The 16511-nt window shown below is 51.4% G+C and overlaps 1 protein-coding gene across 4 annotated transcripts in view; it reads right to left on the reverse strand.

Annotated features, from left to right (window-relative positions):
• Window positions 1-1895: 1895 nt before the first annotated feature.
• Window positions 1896-16511, reverse strand: part of LOC148639895 (CREB-regulated transcription coactivator 2) — a 30228-nt gene continuing 15612 nt past the window's right edge. For 2 of the 4 annotated variants that reach the window (XM_088621527.1, XM_088621526.1), the window contains 5 exons: window positions 14486-14976; window positions 13462-14016; window positions 11578-11664; window positions 10793-10997; window positions 1896-9319 (listed from right to left, as the gene is read on the reverse strand). In XM_088621527.1, coding sequence (XP_088477653.1) covers window positions 9132-9319; window positions 10793-10997; window positions 11578-11664; window positions 13462-14016; window positions 14486-14976 — 1526 coding nt within the window. In that variant the 3' untranslated portion in view covers window positions 1896-9131. The remainder of the gene's footprint in view (window positions 9320-10792; window positions 10998-11577; window positions 11665-13461; window positions 14017-14485; window positions 14977-16511) is intronic. The other 2 variants (XR_015930708.1, XR_015930707.1) reach the window with 2 other exon arrangements.

A 16511-nucleotide genomic window follows, 5' to 3' on the forward strand; every position in this document is an offset into this window, starting at 1 on the left:
GCTCCACCTTCTCTCACTTTCTTTTAAGATGAATATAGTAGGTGGGGTCATGTTCTTCCTAGCCCTGGGAGGCACCATATTCTTGTGGTTTTCATTGCAGCTTCGCTCTTGATTTATTTTGATCAGTAATAAATGAAAATGGCTTTTGTCACAGATCATTGTGAGGCAGTACTTGCATTAAGTTTGGGTTTCTTGCCGAGACTGAGGAGCATGCTGTAGTGTACGCTTTAGGCCACCAGCTCAGTGGTCCAAAGGCCCAAGGACATGGCCTGCGGTGTTGTCTGGGTTGTGTTACAGCCACAGTCTTAAGTAAGGGGGGGGAGTGAATGATTTCAGTTATCAATCTGGAGCATATTTTTAAAAAGGCTTTCAATGCTTAATAAGTCAAATTGCATTTGTTAGTGGATTCACCCCTGAACTCATTTCAGAGTTTCCCAGCTACTCCTGTTCAGTTGTGCTGTCTGAAAAGCAATTTATGCTGTAATGAGCCTCTTCAGCACGATCAACACATCTAGAAGACACTGATGGTGTCCACCCCACTGTGGGTGGGGTCAGAGACGGGGTCACTCCCACTGTGGGTGGGGTCAGAGACCGGGTCACTCCCACTGTGGGTGTGGTCTGAGACAGGGTCACTCCCATTGTGGGTGGGGTCTGAGAGGGTCCCTCCCACTGTGGGTGGGGTCTGATTGCAGAGTCACTCCCTCTATGGAGGGGTATGCTACATCAATGCCATTCTCTCTGCTGCCACAGGCTACGGTGACAATAATGCCGATTAAAACCGTGTCCATGCTGTTTACAGCTGGATAAATTCCATAGACCAGACAAGGGAAAGCTGGCTGTTTCATGGAAGTGGGGTTCTACTAAAATATTGGGAGAGTAGTGCAATCCTTCCTATCAGAAGAAATGGGAATGCCGTGACTCATGGTATGTGCATGATGAGTAATGTAAAGCAGTAACACACCAGGCTGTTACTTGAGTGTGCTCGAGGTGGGGTTAAGTGACCTCACAAGCGCACCTGGAGCCAGTGCTGCTGTTTCACCCTGCAGCTGTAGGTCGCTCCTGAATCATTCCCCACTCCAGCTGCGGTGACCCCCCCCATCCCCATTTCCATGGCTGCCTGTGAGCCAGTGATGCAGGGGATCCCCAGTCGCAGAGCAGGTGGGTGGTGTGGCTGCAGGTTCCCAGTGCATCTGGGCTCTTTAGGACCCAAATCCAGCTACAGGCTTAATGGGACCAGTGTAATGGCTTCTCTAAGCAGTGGGTGGTGGCGTGTTAAAGAGATGGAGAAGACCTGTAGACACAGTGCCCCCTACAGGCCGAGGACTGGGGACTCCTGCACAAGGAGAACCAACAGTATCACGCAGAGCAGGTGAATCTGCCCTTGGAGGTGCAGTGACCTAAGATAAGATCACTTTATTAGCCATGTACAATTTCACATCCCCCAGCTTGCTCTCCATGAGACACACAGACAGGGAGAGAAGCTTGGGGTCAGAGCGCAGGGTCAGCCATTTATACAGCACCCCTGGAGCAGTTGGGGTTCAGGGCCTTGCTCAGGGGCCCAACGCAGTAGGATTCCTCTGCCGGCTGCGGGATACGAACCGGCAACCTTCCAGCCACAGGCACAGATCCTGAGCCACAGTGGGGTGGGGTGGGGGTAGGGGATTTCTTGGTAGGGGAGTGTAATGTCTCACTGGCCCACTGTAAGGACAACGGGTGGGGGGGACAAACGCAGGCTGAGCCTCAGATGCCCATAAGGAAGATTACAAACCGCAACGAACTGCTCTCCCCAGGTCTCAGGGTGAGCTACCTGTAACCTCAATCCCGCATGCACCACTCTGCACCAAGCAGCCAAAAGAAAAATAACAAAAACACAATTTTAAGAACAAAATAGGCGATTAGCATTTCTTCTTTTTATTTTTCTTGTAAAATATTTGTGAATATACACACTTTGTTTTTTTAAAAAAAGTTTTTTTTTTTTAATTCTTGCTAGGTTTAAGAACCTATGGCTTCAGAAACAGTATTTACAACAGAGGTTACTTTCCCTGGTAAGATTAAACATGTTAAAATAAAAATAAAAAAATGATGTTTTAAAAAAAACAAAATAAACAATAGGCTTTTTTTTTCCTCACGCAAGAAAAAAATAAAATAAAAGGGCTTATCTTAATTTTATCCCCACCAAAAAGAAAGTATATATACAAAACAAAATACACAATGACATGATCGATAAAAAAATATGGTCAACATTTTTACAAATTTTATCCCCATTTCCAAACTCCACATATATATATTTTTTCGCTGCTCAACAGCTACCCCTACTGGCAGAAAGTGGAAATGAAGGAGGAGGGGGGGCTGTGCAGTGGACCTCCTGTTGAAAGTCTTGTTTGTTCTTGGTTTTCAGTGATGTACCTCCCTGCAAACCTCAAGCAAGCAATTGCCTGTTCTCCATTACTGAATCTGAAATGAGAACAAATTCATTTCCGCCTCTTGCGATGTGACTTTCAACCCATCAGTCACTATTACCTTCACATTACCTTCACTTCTCCATAACTAAACACTACTAAGTCCCCAGCACAGAAAAATCCTTGAAATAGCATAGTAAGTGCCACAAGAGACAAAAAAGAATACTTAAAATAGTATGGTTATTTCAAATAAATTTGGTTTCACTCTTCACTGGGACAGTTTTACGCGTATAAGGCGAGACATAGACATTCTACCTTTCATCTACAAACTCAGATGGCTGATTTTTAATATTGCACACTAAGAGAGGGACATTCCGAAGGAGTCTCCTCTCCGGGATCAGCACTGGTTAAATCAGGGGGCTGTGAATCCTGCTCCCGGAGTGCCACAGTTCCACAGTGCTTCCGACTTGTCAACAACAGAAACCGGTGCCCCGGCGATTAAGATAAGATCAGATCACTTTATCGGCCATATGCAATTTCTTGTATGAGGAATTTGTCTTTTTTTCGCATACCCCAGCTTGCTCTCCATGAGACACACAGACAGGGAGAGAAGCTGGGGGTCAGAGCGCAGGGTCAGCGGAACAGATTAAAATCAAGGAACACGATTATGACGTTGAATCGGTCCAATTCGGCCACTCTGAGCCCAGCCGGTATGAGGTACCCCAGAGGGGCTGCTGATGTAACCCCTGAACTGCAGGCATGAGCTCAGGACGGCTGCACACCCAGGTGCCTGCAGAGGGCGCTGCAACATCACAGGCGGAGACAGGAACACCCAGAATAATCCAGCAAACGGGCTGCCCCCCCCATCCGGACCAGCTGGCTTCTGGGTCCCACTGCCCTGGGCCTCTGAGCCCAGAGCCTTTCACGAGTGGGCTGAATTCCACATGCCACACAGCGAGATCTACAAAACACGGAGGCCAGGACAGCCCTGGAATTACACCAGTGGCAGGTGGGACCAGGAGAGCAGAACTTCTTCCGCAATCCTGCCCCGCATTTCACCACAGGCTGGGGGTAGGAGCTGATCAAACAGGTGCCATCTCGGTTATCAGGCCTATGACCTCTTCTGTAAATTACTCCACACTCCTGGCAGTGGATGGCCCAGTGAAAAGGAGGTTAGGGTTGGGGAGAGGCACTTTGCATTTTAGGTTAAAAAAAAACGAATTGCAGGCCTTTGGGTCACGTAACAGCTTCCAGCGCTGGGACCCTCAAAGGAACGAAAGAAAAGAACGTCATTTCCCTCCCTCTCGGACCCCTGAGCTCCACCATCCTCTGCCCTCCGATCTGTCCCCCCCCCCCGGGCTGAGGGGAAATTCCACACACGTCTCTCTGTTTTTATTCGAACCCCCGACGAGCACAGGGCGTGCCTCTCGCTGTCGGAGGAGTGGAAGAAAAACGAGCCTCTCGAAAACCCTCATCACCTGCATGTAGGGAGATCCAGTACGGGACAGCACCAAAATTACCCCCGTCTTCTGTTTCGGATGAAAAACCGCGGGGGTGCTGTCATTTAAGGTGACCCTGGAGCCCCCTACACACAGCAGGGCTTTGTTTTTAATGGCAGTCAGGACCCCTACACCAGAAAAAAACGACACTGAGCATCAAAACAAACTTGATGCTACTGTACGTGTTTTCGGCTTCTGAACCTAAACGGAATGTTTCTGAAGGTTTGACTGACAGATCGTCGCTGCCTCACAGCCCTGGGTGAGAGTCCCGGAGTGCTGTCTGTGTGGAGTCTGTATGTTGTGCTCGGAATCGGATCAAGAGGTCAGAAAATGGACGGACGTCTGGTCAATAAAATGTCAGCACACCCTGCTACAGAACAGAATGCCATTGTCTTGATGACAGCTGTGTGTATTTTGTTTTTCAGTGAGATGTTTCTTTTGATGCTCAGTACAGCTTTTGAAACAGACTCCTACAATAAATGTCGTCTCTCTTTAGGCCACGAATATCAGGGGTGAAGTTTGACCTTCCTTTTTGACTAATTTCTCTACAAGAACAGCAGAGTATATTTCAAGACCTGATCTTCTTTCCTACTTCCAGAGAGAAGACATCACCCATCTCCTTTTTTTCTTTGCTAAAACAGTTCCCTCTTGTCCAGTGGAAATGAATCATTTCAAACAGAAAACGGTCCATTTCTGCTTTTTTTGGCTAAAGCAGATCAGAGACATGCAGAACTAAGATTGTACTGCAAGAAGCCTACCTGCTCCTCTCGTAGCCATCAAAGCACAAAAAACAGACACTGTGAGCCGGTGAAAAAAGCAGGAAACCTTAATCAGATTACCTGCATTTGAGGCTTTTCTAACCCTTGCTCCGCACGCCCGAACTCCATGTGCCTGAACTCCATGTGCCTGATCCGTTTCTGCAGCCTGTCTCAGGGCTGATGTGTTCCACTGCCAGCTCCTGCAGACTCGTAGGGAGCGACTGAGATGCTTTTTAACCAGACTGCTTCCTGGACGGTTTCTACTGCACCTGCAATTCCTACAAGTGACTCTTTTCCACTGCCAAGCCTAGCAATTCTCCCTTCAACTGCTCACACTTGCTGGGGCCTTTCAATCTAACGCTGAACACCCTCTAACCCCGCTGAACGCTGAATAACCCTCTAACCACAACACTTCCTGGATCCACATCCTATCCTTTATATAGCAATTTCATTCCAGCTTCCCTGACGTCTACTCACCTACACAGTAGGCACTGACCCATGGGGATGAGAGACCCTCCAGTGGGTTTTCACACACAGTGGAGCGAGCCACTACCCTGAGGGATGGCGAAATAAGTAGGGCAGTGATGCTATCACAGCTACTGGAGGCCCGCACAACCTCCCAGCAATCTGTCCCATGCACATCCATGGGCAAGTAAACACAGGACTGTGTGCAATTAACTTCTGTTTCCCTTGTAAAGTGCTGTGCTGCAATAAGGGCTTGCGTTTGAACTTCCGATTCAGAAAATACAGCACACAGACGAGGCACTCAGAACCATCAGCTGTTCTGGGCTGGGGGTTCTGGTCGGTTTTTTTTAACTTGAAAAAAACACACTGAATCGTCAAATTAGTGGCAGAAATTCTAGATAAATGCAATGTCCGAGATGGGCTTCAGTGGATGGTGGCTACAGCCACGAGCACATTAAATAGATTTCTCTTTCAGGAGTGGGAGTTTTTATTTCATTTTTCCCCAATAACTTATGATCTTTTGCTAAGAGTAATTGTTTTAGATTCTGTGCATCGTTATCACATTATCCCGTAAGCCTCTCCCACAGCTCATTGTGGAAAAAAAAAATGTTCTGTAGTGGAGGGGAAGACAATTGCTGTTACGCAAGGCTGAACAGCGCCTAGGGTGTGTCGCACAGAAATACTTCCCCACACCACTTCCTCTCACTCAGTCCTGCTGAGGGGGAGTCCTGCTGAGACTCTGCTGTGGAGTGAACAACAATTGCACCCCTTTTCTAAACACCCATACCCCGTTTTCCTCTTGCCAGAGAGTTATAAAAGCTGATGGACTGGGGATTGGAAAATTGAATCCTTTCTTCCAGAGGAGCCCTGCCAGTGTACTTCAGGGCTGGGAAGACCAACTCCGGCCTCACATTGGGTTTCAATGGAGAATTTAGAGCTCTTCTCCCGACTTTGACAGCAGATACGTCCCAAGAAATACACCCCCCTCAAACACTGCTTGCACATGTGAAGCAGAAACAATCTAGACCACACAATGAACTCTGTCCAGACGCGGACAATGTGATAACAGGGACAGACGCTGTAACTGTATTAGCAGAAAGCTGGTCAGGTCCAGAGAAAAAAAAAAACACTTCAGCGCACAGAATGTGATGTACAAAATGTCATTACTAAAAACAAGCTAAAGTGCTTCGTTAGTATCCAGCCGGGAGTTATGTTTCACATGGTGGGCTCTCGTTCTGCACTGTTACACTATTCTCCTGCGCATCTATTTACATATACACAGAACTCACATTTTCTTCCGTATAATAAACTCTTTTTTTAACACATGAAAATCTCCACACTCTGGCCATTCCCAGCAGGCTGTGCAACAGGCCCGGCCAAGGAACGATACAGTGTCGCTTGACGTCAGTCCAGGTGAGCAACGCCAAGGCAGTGACCCCCCCAGGGACTGCTTCCTTCGCTCCTCCACGCAACCACCAAAAAAACAACCACCAGTTCCCGAAATATCAACACGCTGCTCTGTTTAAGGCTCGCTGGGCGGCAACATTTCATGCCCATTTCGGATACGTAATAAGTGCACTGACCATCTCAGACCCGCTGCGGGTTTTGGAAGGGCTGGTGGTTTTGCTTGTGTAAGAGGGCACGTTTCAAACAAGCTGGCGAGACGATTACCGTAGCCCTGTTGGGACAATTTAAGCCCTTAAACTGCTCAGTATGAAAATACTAGTGCGCTCAATTGGACAACAGTAAAACTCCATAAAAATGTGTTTAACCTTGTAAGAGACGTGGATTTTTCTCTATCCATGTGAAATGTAAGTGCGTCGCACTGGGAACTGCCCAGAGCGCAGCTGTGACTGGGATCGCTTTTCTGGGTTTCCGAATTCTTTTTTAGCAGAATCATCATTTACCTTCCAATGCCATCAAGATCCAACAAAGAGAGTTATTTCGCCATGAGCTGCACGTCTCAGGCAGGGCAGGAGACGATCACCAGAGGCTCGAGTCAAAGTCTGGGTGTTCTCCGGGCCGCCTGAAGGTTGGCACGCCTGGTTGGTCAGGGTGTTGGCTGTGTTTCTCCGGAGTGGGACGGCGGTGCTCTTTCTGCGGGTTCGAGGGCTTCAGCCAGGCCCCAAGCCTGAGAGCACCGTGTTCCAGAACAAACAGCAGCAGCACTCCGCCCTGTGCGTGCCAGGCTGTCCCACAATCCCTCCGACAAAACAGGCCCGCCCGCTTCTCTTCAAGGTGCTCAGAGCTTTTGGATTCGGTACAGTGTCACAACCCAGCCAAGCCCAGGAGATTTCAAACCTTTTACGTCCCCTGGGACCCCACTATTTAAAAAAAATGTCGCACAGCGAGCCCAAAACTTCCAGGTAACACCAATCTGAACCGGTCCGCTCAGCCTGGTGAGCGCAGTGCGCTCACAGTTCCCGAGCACGCACAACGGACTGACACCAGGGGCCAGAGTGTGGGCTGGCCTTGTGTCTTACGCCTCCCGGAAAGACCCCAGGTTCCCGCGACCCCAAACAGGAAGAAGCAGATTTCGGATCATGGATGGAATCGTCTTCCTTTTTTAAATCTAGACCAGCCGATCAAACCCAGCCTGCATGTCTCCGGGAGGTGGGATGCGAAAATAGGGGAACAAGAAAACTCCACACAGACAGGCACTCCAGTCCAGAATCAAACCCAGGACCCAAGAGCTGTGTGGCAGCAACGCACAGAGGTCTGAATCGCTGCTCTGCCCAATACAGTGATACATTGAAAACGGTCACATTACACAGAAAGATTCCCAGCCAGAACTGTAAGGCAATTCACAGGTCTCGTCTCAAGACATCACACTAAATCAAAAGGTGCTTAGCTGCAGATAACGCCACACTTCATCCGAAGAGCTCCTGGCAAGAAGCCGCCAGCCTGCTAACCTGCTGTGCCAGGTCAGGAATTCAGTAGGAAACGGCTTTGGGCATGACCCTTCCAGGTCGAAGAAGAAAGCACAGGAGGGAAGCATCTGAGGGTCGCGCAGGTTTGTGAGCGAGATCAGCGCTTCTCAACCCTTTTCACCTCATGGTGCACTTAGATAAATATCAGACGTTTGGGGCACGGCCGATAATGTCCCACTGGTTGAGAAACGCAGAATCAGTGAACCTCAGTATCGCTTATATAGCGCCCTCTAGCCGGCTCATCTCGAGACGGGTCGGTGAGAAAATCCCGCGGGAGGGGAAGGCAGCCAGAACTGTGAAGTTCCAGCCAGCGGACCTGCGGCTGTTTCGGTTAGTTTTCCCCACGGATGTTCTCTGGAAGTCTCTGAAGTTAGGGACGGCCAGCTCCTGGTCACTGCGATGAACTGAGCTGATGGCACACAGAAACCCGTGCACCAGGTCTTCCATCAACCACGCTGCGCGGCGGAATCAGGCCCTTTGAGGACCTGGGCCGCCCCATCCCTGATTTCAAGTCATCAACGACTTAGCGTCTGCAGAGAAGATCGGACTGGTCATGTGCAGCTGCCACTGGGATCAGTGCGGTCCGGCCCATGGTCCTCAAGTAGCTCATGATTTACAGGAACCTAAAATATTCAACTACAGCCCTTAAGGAGCAGGACTGGGGCTGCCTGACTTCAGTGACCCCCAACAACAGGACTGGGGCTCCCTAAATTCAGCGACCTCCAACAACAGGGCTGGGGCTCCGTGACTTCAGTGATCCCCCAATATCAGGACTGGGGCTCCCTAAATTCAGCGACCTCCAACAACAGGGCTGGGGCTCCATGACTTCAGTGATCCCCCAATATCAGGACTGGGGCTCCCTAAATTCCGTGACCCCCCCCCAACAGGCAGAACTGGGGCTCCCTAAAAAGCAGACCAATGAGAATGGCAAAGCTGTGACAGGGCAGTCACCCACAAGGGAAAGCAAGACCGAAACAACGCAGGTCATGACCCCCCACCCCACCCCTCCCCTGCCCTCTCTGCATCGGAATGAGGGAACGAGCGGGCAGGCGGGCAGGTGGCCACACCCCCCGCCCCCCCTCACTTGAGCCGATCGGAGCGGAAGCTGTCCTCCACGGACGGGTCGGGCAGCATCAGGTCTCCGTCCGCCAGGATGCCCAGCCCCTCCAGCGCCAGCGAGTCGTCCAGGGAGAAGGGATCCACCTCGAAGCCCGGCACCCCCGCCAGCGCGCTGGTGATCTCCTTCGACAGGCCCGGCGGAGAGTCCCCTGCGGGCCAGAAGGACAAGCCCTCAGATCACAGCGGGCTGCTCCGGGTTCCAGAACCCCCTCTCTGTGGTCGGGTGCCTTATCTTCACAGGTCAGTTCACGGGTGTCTTCCCTTAGTACAGGGCTCTCAAAGACAGCTCAAGCAGGCAGGACACAAACCAAGATCCCCAAGCCCATCTACACGCTGTGGGTGACAGACCCTTCTCCTGTTATGCCTCCAAGCTCTGGAACTCTCTCCCCAAGGATATCGGAGACACACCTTCTTTAAACTCAAAGCCAAACTCACAACCGTCTTCTTTAGAAGAGCCTTTTCTGAACTGGTTCTGTTCTTTACCCCTCTGCTCCTACTGTATTCAGTACCTCCATGTACCGTCTCCTCCTACTATGTATTCTCACCCTGCTTATCTCATGTTTGTTTTTTATTATTGGTGTTGTCCTTCTGTAGAGCGCTTTGAGAGGCCACCTTCAAAGGCGCTATATAAAATAAAGCATATTATTATTATTATTATTATTATTATTATTATTTATTAGCAGTCAAGTCCAGCATGATCACCATGTGTTTGTTGTTGTGTTTTGTGGCAGAGCCCAACACAATTAAACCACCACCACCTCCTCCAAAAAAGAGGTTCTGACAAACAACGTTTCAGGAGATAAAATAATTCCTTTGCATTATTAGTGCAGAGGGGAATTAACAATTTCCTTCATTTCTTTGCATTACCCTTGGGCTACAGCAGAGTCTCTCAGGCCAGCTCCCAGCTGGCAGCCCCCTGGAGCTCAGCAGGTGTGAGCCTGGCCAGTACCTGGATGGGAGACTCCTGGGAAAGCTGAGGTTGCTGCTGGAAGAGGTGTTAGTGGGGCCAGTAGGGGGCGCTCACCCTGCAGTCTGTGTGGGTCCTAATGCCCCAGTATAGTAACAGGGACACAATAAAGGCACCGTCCTTAGGATGAGACGTAAAACCAAGGTCCTGACTCTCTGTGGTCATTACAACCCCAGGGCGTTTCTCTAAAAGAGTAGGGGTGTTACCCCAGTGTCCTGGACAAATTTCCCCCTGGCCTTTACCAATCATGGCCTCCTAATAATCTCCATCTCTGAACTGGCTTCATCACTCTGCTCTCCTCCCCACTGAGAGCTGGTGTGTGGGGAGCAGACTGGAGCATCATCCAGGTGGGGGATACACACTGGTGGTGGTGGAGGGGATCCCCATGACCTGTAAAGCACTTTGAGTGGAGTGTCCAGAAAAGCGCTATAGAAGTGTGAGCCATTATTATTATAATAGAGATCAGATCTTCTTGGTTCATTTCCTGGTTAAAAAATCTGACAAAAATGGGTAAGTTAGTTCACCTCCATCTACATTGATCCAAATGAGTCTGGGTGAGAACTGCACATCAGGGTTCAGACACTAAGATGGGGGGTGGACCTGGAGGGCCAGTGTTGGGGACCCCAGCGCACTGTGGGGTCGGCCGGCGGCTCACCTGTGAGGATGATGTTGGGCACGTTGCCGTGGCGCCCCACGCCACAGCCGTAGCTCTGGTTGTGCTTGTTGAGGACGTGCGGGTCGCTGGGCCCGGAGAAGGCCAGGGAAGCCAGGTCGCTGGGGAAACCGCCTTCCCTGTTGGCGCTGGCCCCGGTTCCGGTGCCGCTGTTGAGGCCCGAGCCCTCCATGTTGAACTGCTCCAGCTGGACGCACAGGGACAGAGGACTAGAGGTCAGACAGAACTGGGACTCCACCCTCCTTCTAACTGCTTCTTCCACCAGGGTCGCGGGGGAGCCGGAGTCTATCCCAGCATGCACCGGGCACAAGGCAGGGTCCACCCCGGACAGGACGCCAGTCCATCCCAGGGCACAACACACAGACACACTCACACACGGGCCAGTTTTCCCAGAAGCTCATTAACCCACCAGCATGTCTTTGGACTGGGGGGTAAACCCACATGAACACGAGGAGAACGTGCAAACTCCACACAGACAGCACCCCAGGGCCCCAGCGCTGTGAGGCAGCAATGCTCACCACTGTGCCACTGGGATCCCACTTCTAACAAAAAACAACATTGAGTCTTTCACAAGCTGAATCGGTTCACAGGACTAACAACCCATCAGCCATGAGCACGGAGTCACCCCACACAGTGAAGCCCCTTGTCTTTTCAAGGATGACTCACACGTGGGACCACATGTTTTTTTGTACCCATGTCGCTGCATTTCATATGACCCCGCCCCCCCCATCCCCCAGCCCCACCCCTCTGCCGGCGATTGCTCTTGCCTGCTGGGAGAGAACTTGAGTCTGCTGGGCTGTGAGCTGCAGGTCAAGGTAGGGGTCGTCCAGGAGGGAGTTCAGCAAGGAGGAATCCTGTGAGGAGAGCCAAGGGGAAAGGACTTTGACACCGGAGCTCTAGCGCAAGGAAAGCAGACTGTACCTCTTCTAAGAGCTGGGAAGAAGACCGGGGGAATCGTTCATCACCCCCCTGGCTCACTACCGTCGATGCAGGGACTCAAGAACAACACATAGATGGAGACACTACGGAACCCCCTTTCCTAGGAGAGAAAGATCTGTCTGCCTGTGACACCCCCCTCTCCTGCCTTCACACACACTCATAATCCCATCTGTGTGCAAAACTGCTGTGCTGGGGGGCTGTGCCTTGACCCCCGGGAGGTGGTGGCAGAGAGAAGACTGCTGACCAAGCTCACAGCCATCATGAACAACGCCTCTCATCCGCTGTCATTAGGCAGCGGAGCACTTTTAGTATCAGACTGCTCCAGCTACGGTGTTCAAGGGAACGTTTCCACAGGTCCTTCGTCCCAGCGGCTGTCAGGGTGTATAACACTGCCCTAGGCTAGGACTGTTAGCCCTTCATCTGCTCCTCTATGGACAGCCTGTTGCACTCATGTACTTTTTGGACACTGCATTAATATACTGTGGTACTATCTGTATATACCTATGCACATTTTGTACATATTTAATTGTTTTACAGTGACTATGAGCATATTTTGCACACACCTAACTCTATATATTCTATTTTGTATTGCTGTACTTATTTTATTTGAATTGTTCGTCTATTCTGATGTCTGTTTTTGCTTGTCTTGGGCTGGGCTGCTGTAACACCTCCGTTTCCCTTCGGGATCAATAAAGTCGGATCTATCTAAAACCAGAAGAACTCTTGCAGAGATGTTTGCAAAACAAAGGCCAGACTTAATACACGACTTGCATGGACAGTGCCTTGCAAACGTATCCATCTCCTTGCGAACGGTCAGTCTCGATACTGCGAAGCAGCAGTTCATTTGTTTGGCACAATCCCGCAGACAGCACCCTAGATCTGGAACCGAACCCCGGCCCCCAAGGGCTGGCAGGCAGCAGTGCTGACCACTGCACTACCGTCCCGCCTCGTGAAGAAAACACCCAGGTAACAGAAAAAAAAGAGGATGGATTCTGCAATTTTTGTAATTTCACAACATGGGTGGGGTCTGAATTAGAGATCTGCTACCCGACTGGAGTCCGACGGGACCCGACAAGGTATCGGGTTCGGGTCGGCTTTTCGGGTACAACTTCGGGCTCGGGCCGGGTTCTGGTTTGTTTTCTAAGAGGTGAAAATGAATTATTATTATTATTTTCTGTTTTAAATGTATTTTTATGAGAAGAAATGCGTCATTCATTTTGCGCGCTCGCTCTCTCATGTGTGTAACATGTAATAAATATCCGCGTGCTGCATGACGTTCTGACGCGGAAGGTAGCCAGTCCTGCCTGCGCGCATATTCACTTTGCTTATAGCGCTAGTTTTTTGAAGTAGGCCTACTACTACTCTACTACCTCAGCAGAGCAGAGCATCGTAAATACGCGTCTGCGAGAATCCGCCTCCGTGCGCGCCATGGGTGTCTTCTCGCTCTGAGAGGCAAAGAGGGCGACCGATCTCGGGTTCGGGTTTCAAATTTGGCAGCACCACCTGGGCTCGGTCAGGTCGGGGGCTTCAGGTCTCGGACATGAGCCGGGTTCAGGCTTCGACTTCGTGGCCGTGCAGACCTCTAGTCTGAATACGCCTACTGTTGCAAGGCACTACGTGTTCCGGAGTCTGTGTTTCAGGTCGCTCTGCATGACGGTGCCTGGCTCTGCCGGGGTCAGGGTGGGGGGGTTGGGGTGGGGGGGTGCACTCACGTTGTACAGCCCGAAGTCGGGGGCGAGGCTCTGGCTGGACGGATGTGGCTGCTGTTCGCTGCAGTGATGCCCGTGCCGGTGCTGCTGCTGGTGCTGCTGCTGGTGCTGCTGCTGCTGGTGCTGCTGCTGGTGCTGCTGCTGGTGCTGCTGCTGGTGCTGCTGCTGGTGCTGGTGCTGCTGGTGCTGCTGGTGCTGCTGGTGCTGCTGGTGCAGGGGGCTCCGCTCCTGTAGGTGCTGGGCGTTCTGCCCCGGGCCCAGCGGCTGCCGCATGCCCTGCGCGCTCTGGGCCTGCAGGTGCGCGTGCTGCTGTTGCGGCTGCTGGCCAGGCGGGGGCAGCGGCGGCTGCGACTGGGCCGGGTGGGCGCCACTCGGCTGCTGAGGGTGCAAAGGGTGCTGGGAAGACGGCGGCTGCTGCTGCTGCTGCTGCAGCTGGCCGGCTGGGGACGAGGCCCCGCCCTTCTGCAAGGGCTGATGGGACGTGGGTGGGCCGGGCGGCTGGGGCCCCCCCTGGGAGTAAGGATAGGGTGGCAGCTTGCTGGTGTCTAACGGGACCCCCTGCAAGCACAGAATAAAGAATTGATGACAGTGTTTCTTCCCTGAAATGTGGAGTTGTTTCCTTGGCATCCTGCCATCCCCAGTGTATTCCACAAACGAGATTTTTGAGAAAACAAAGAAAGCAGAACTATAACAGAAGAACTATACCATCAGAATTGTGAGAAAACTAAGATAACTATTAACACCGTTCTCGGAAACAGCCACGGCAGTGATTTTGGACAACTGACAGGGAATTTTAGATTTTTTCCAAAAGTTTCATATCCAAGTCTGCAGTGACTCGTAAGCAAATGTTAAGGTGAAAGATTTGGGCTAATCTAGCCAAGCTGAGTGGCTGTGTTGTAAACAAGCACACTTCAGGATCTTACAGGACAGAGAACAGCGTAATCAGATCACAGCAAGGAGGAGACGCCAGATTGTAGTATATGTGCTGCCGAAGCAAGAAGACACAAGATACCAATGATGAATTTACCTGTGTTATGGATGACAGCGTCGGAGAGATGGTGGGTGAGAACTGCTTGACGTGATGCCTCCTGGAGTCCCCTCCCATTGGGAGAATCAGGGGGCTGAGCTGGGCCCGTCTCCGCGGAGACGTGCTGAGTGACAGCTGCTGCTGGCCACTCATGGGCGGAGTGTAGGAGGAGGAGGAGGAGGAGGAGGAGGCGGAGGAGCCCACCCCGCTGCTGTAGCTGGGGTTGCTGGCTGACGATTGGATGGACTGGCCGCTGAGGGAGGAGTTGCTCAGAGACGACTGCAGGGATTGGTTGCTGAACGAGGACTGCAGGGAAGGGGAGGAGCTGAGGGAGGACTGCAGGGACGGGTTGCTAAGCGACGAGTGCAGGGAGGCGGAGCTCAGGGAGGACTGGAAGGAGTGGCTGCTAAGCGAGGACTGGATGTTGGGGTTGCTTAGCGATGACTGGAGGGTGGGGTTACTGAGGTTGCCCTGAAGGGACGATGACAACACTGACAGGAAACAGAAAAAATAAAAAAATACGTAATGTTATAAAACATTAGAGTAAAACATATTGCCTTTACATCACAATTCTGGTGTCAAGTATCACCCCCACAGCGGGCGTGTCTGGGACAGTGTCACCCCCACAGCGGGCGTGTCTGGGACAGTGTCACCCTCCCCTGTGTTGCAAAAAACACTTCAAAAAAGTCAGCAAGCAGATCAGTCACAGGCAACAATTAACACTGGGGATGAAGGGCCCAGCAGAAAATAAAAACAAGCAGACCAAGCAGTACTCCAGGACCAGGACTGAGATCCACTGGAACAGAAAACAACTGCTGATTAAAACTTGAAAAAACAGAGCACCACCAGCATGCCAGCATAAGCCTACTAATAGATCTCTCCCCCACGGTGAAAGTTTCAACCCTACACAAACCAACCCTGTTCAATTTCATTGCACTTTCGCTTGCAATAGATAATCAACACTTATTTTTTTAAGACAATAATCGGCACAGTGGGTTTTAAAAGAATGATGTCACTTAATTATTGAAATACAAATGCTTGCTGTATTGTTGTTAACAAGCCTACTGCCTCACAGGCCCAGACCCTCTCCTGGTTAGCAGTGTTCAGCAGAATGAGTGCACAAAACTCCCACGGACCCCCCTGCACAGAAAACCACAGGCCTGCAGCAGAGCTGGGGTCTCAGCTGCAGCATCGACAGAACAAAACAGGTGGACCACAACCAGCCAGACAGCTTCCTGGCCATATCCGCAAGTTAACCCCCCACCCCCACCCCGTCACCTCTTAATAAGAGCGACAACCAGGCAGACGCAAGCAGACAGCCTCTCGGGTCGACAGCGAGGAAGTGGACAGATGAAGCATGTCTTAGCAGACCAAACAACAGGGGGTAAAAACCACCGAAATGGGAAGAGAGACGTCATCGGTTGGACTGTGAAATGACAACCCTCCCCCCCCACCCCCAAAATAAAACACACCACGAACACCAGCCGCTGAAGAACGCCCCCTCGCTTCTGAAGGACTTCCGATTTCTGACCCTGAAAGCGCCTCGCCGAATGGCGCAGATGTCAAGCCTGAAGCGAGAAGGAGCAGCTTCCTGTGCGGTGAACCACAGCAGCCTCGCGAGCGGAAGGCGGGGACAGGCCTTTTCCATTCTGCGAGACCGAAAAACAACAACGCCGGCCCAGAGCACAGCTCCCGTCAGCTACGTCTCCAACACCCCTGACCGAGCGGCTCTGGGGTACTTCTCCAGCGCGGCCTTTACTGTCCCAGTACCTCACTTTGTGCCAACGGTGGCCGGGCCTGATCATCCAGCCCCCACCTGGACAATGTAGAATTTATTCACAGCTGGGGCCCGATCCACTGTCTCAGGGGCATCTCCTTTCCTTGTCCCTTGACCCAAAGCTGGACCGTGCCCACAGATGGGAGAGTCGGTCAGTTTTGTCCTTTCAGTCTTTAGACCGCCCCCTTACTGGCTGACTTCCAATTAGGCTAAAACAAAATACAAAACTCAGCTCATGGGTGGACTTAA

This window comes from Lepisosteus platostomus, chromosome 26, assembly GCF_059453375.1.
Source record: "Lepisosteus platostomus isolate fLepPlt1 chromosome 26, fLepPlt1.hap1, whole genome shotgun sequence".
Lineage (NCBI taxonomy): Eukaryota > Metazoa > Chordata > Actinopteri > Semionotiformes > Lepisosteidae > Lepisosteus > Lepisosteus platostomus.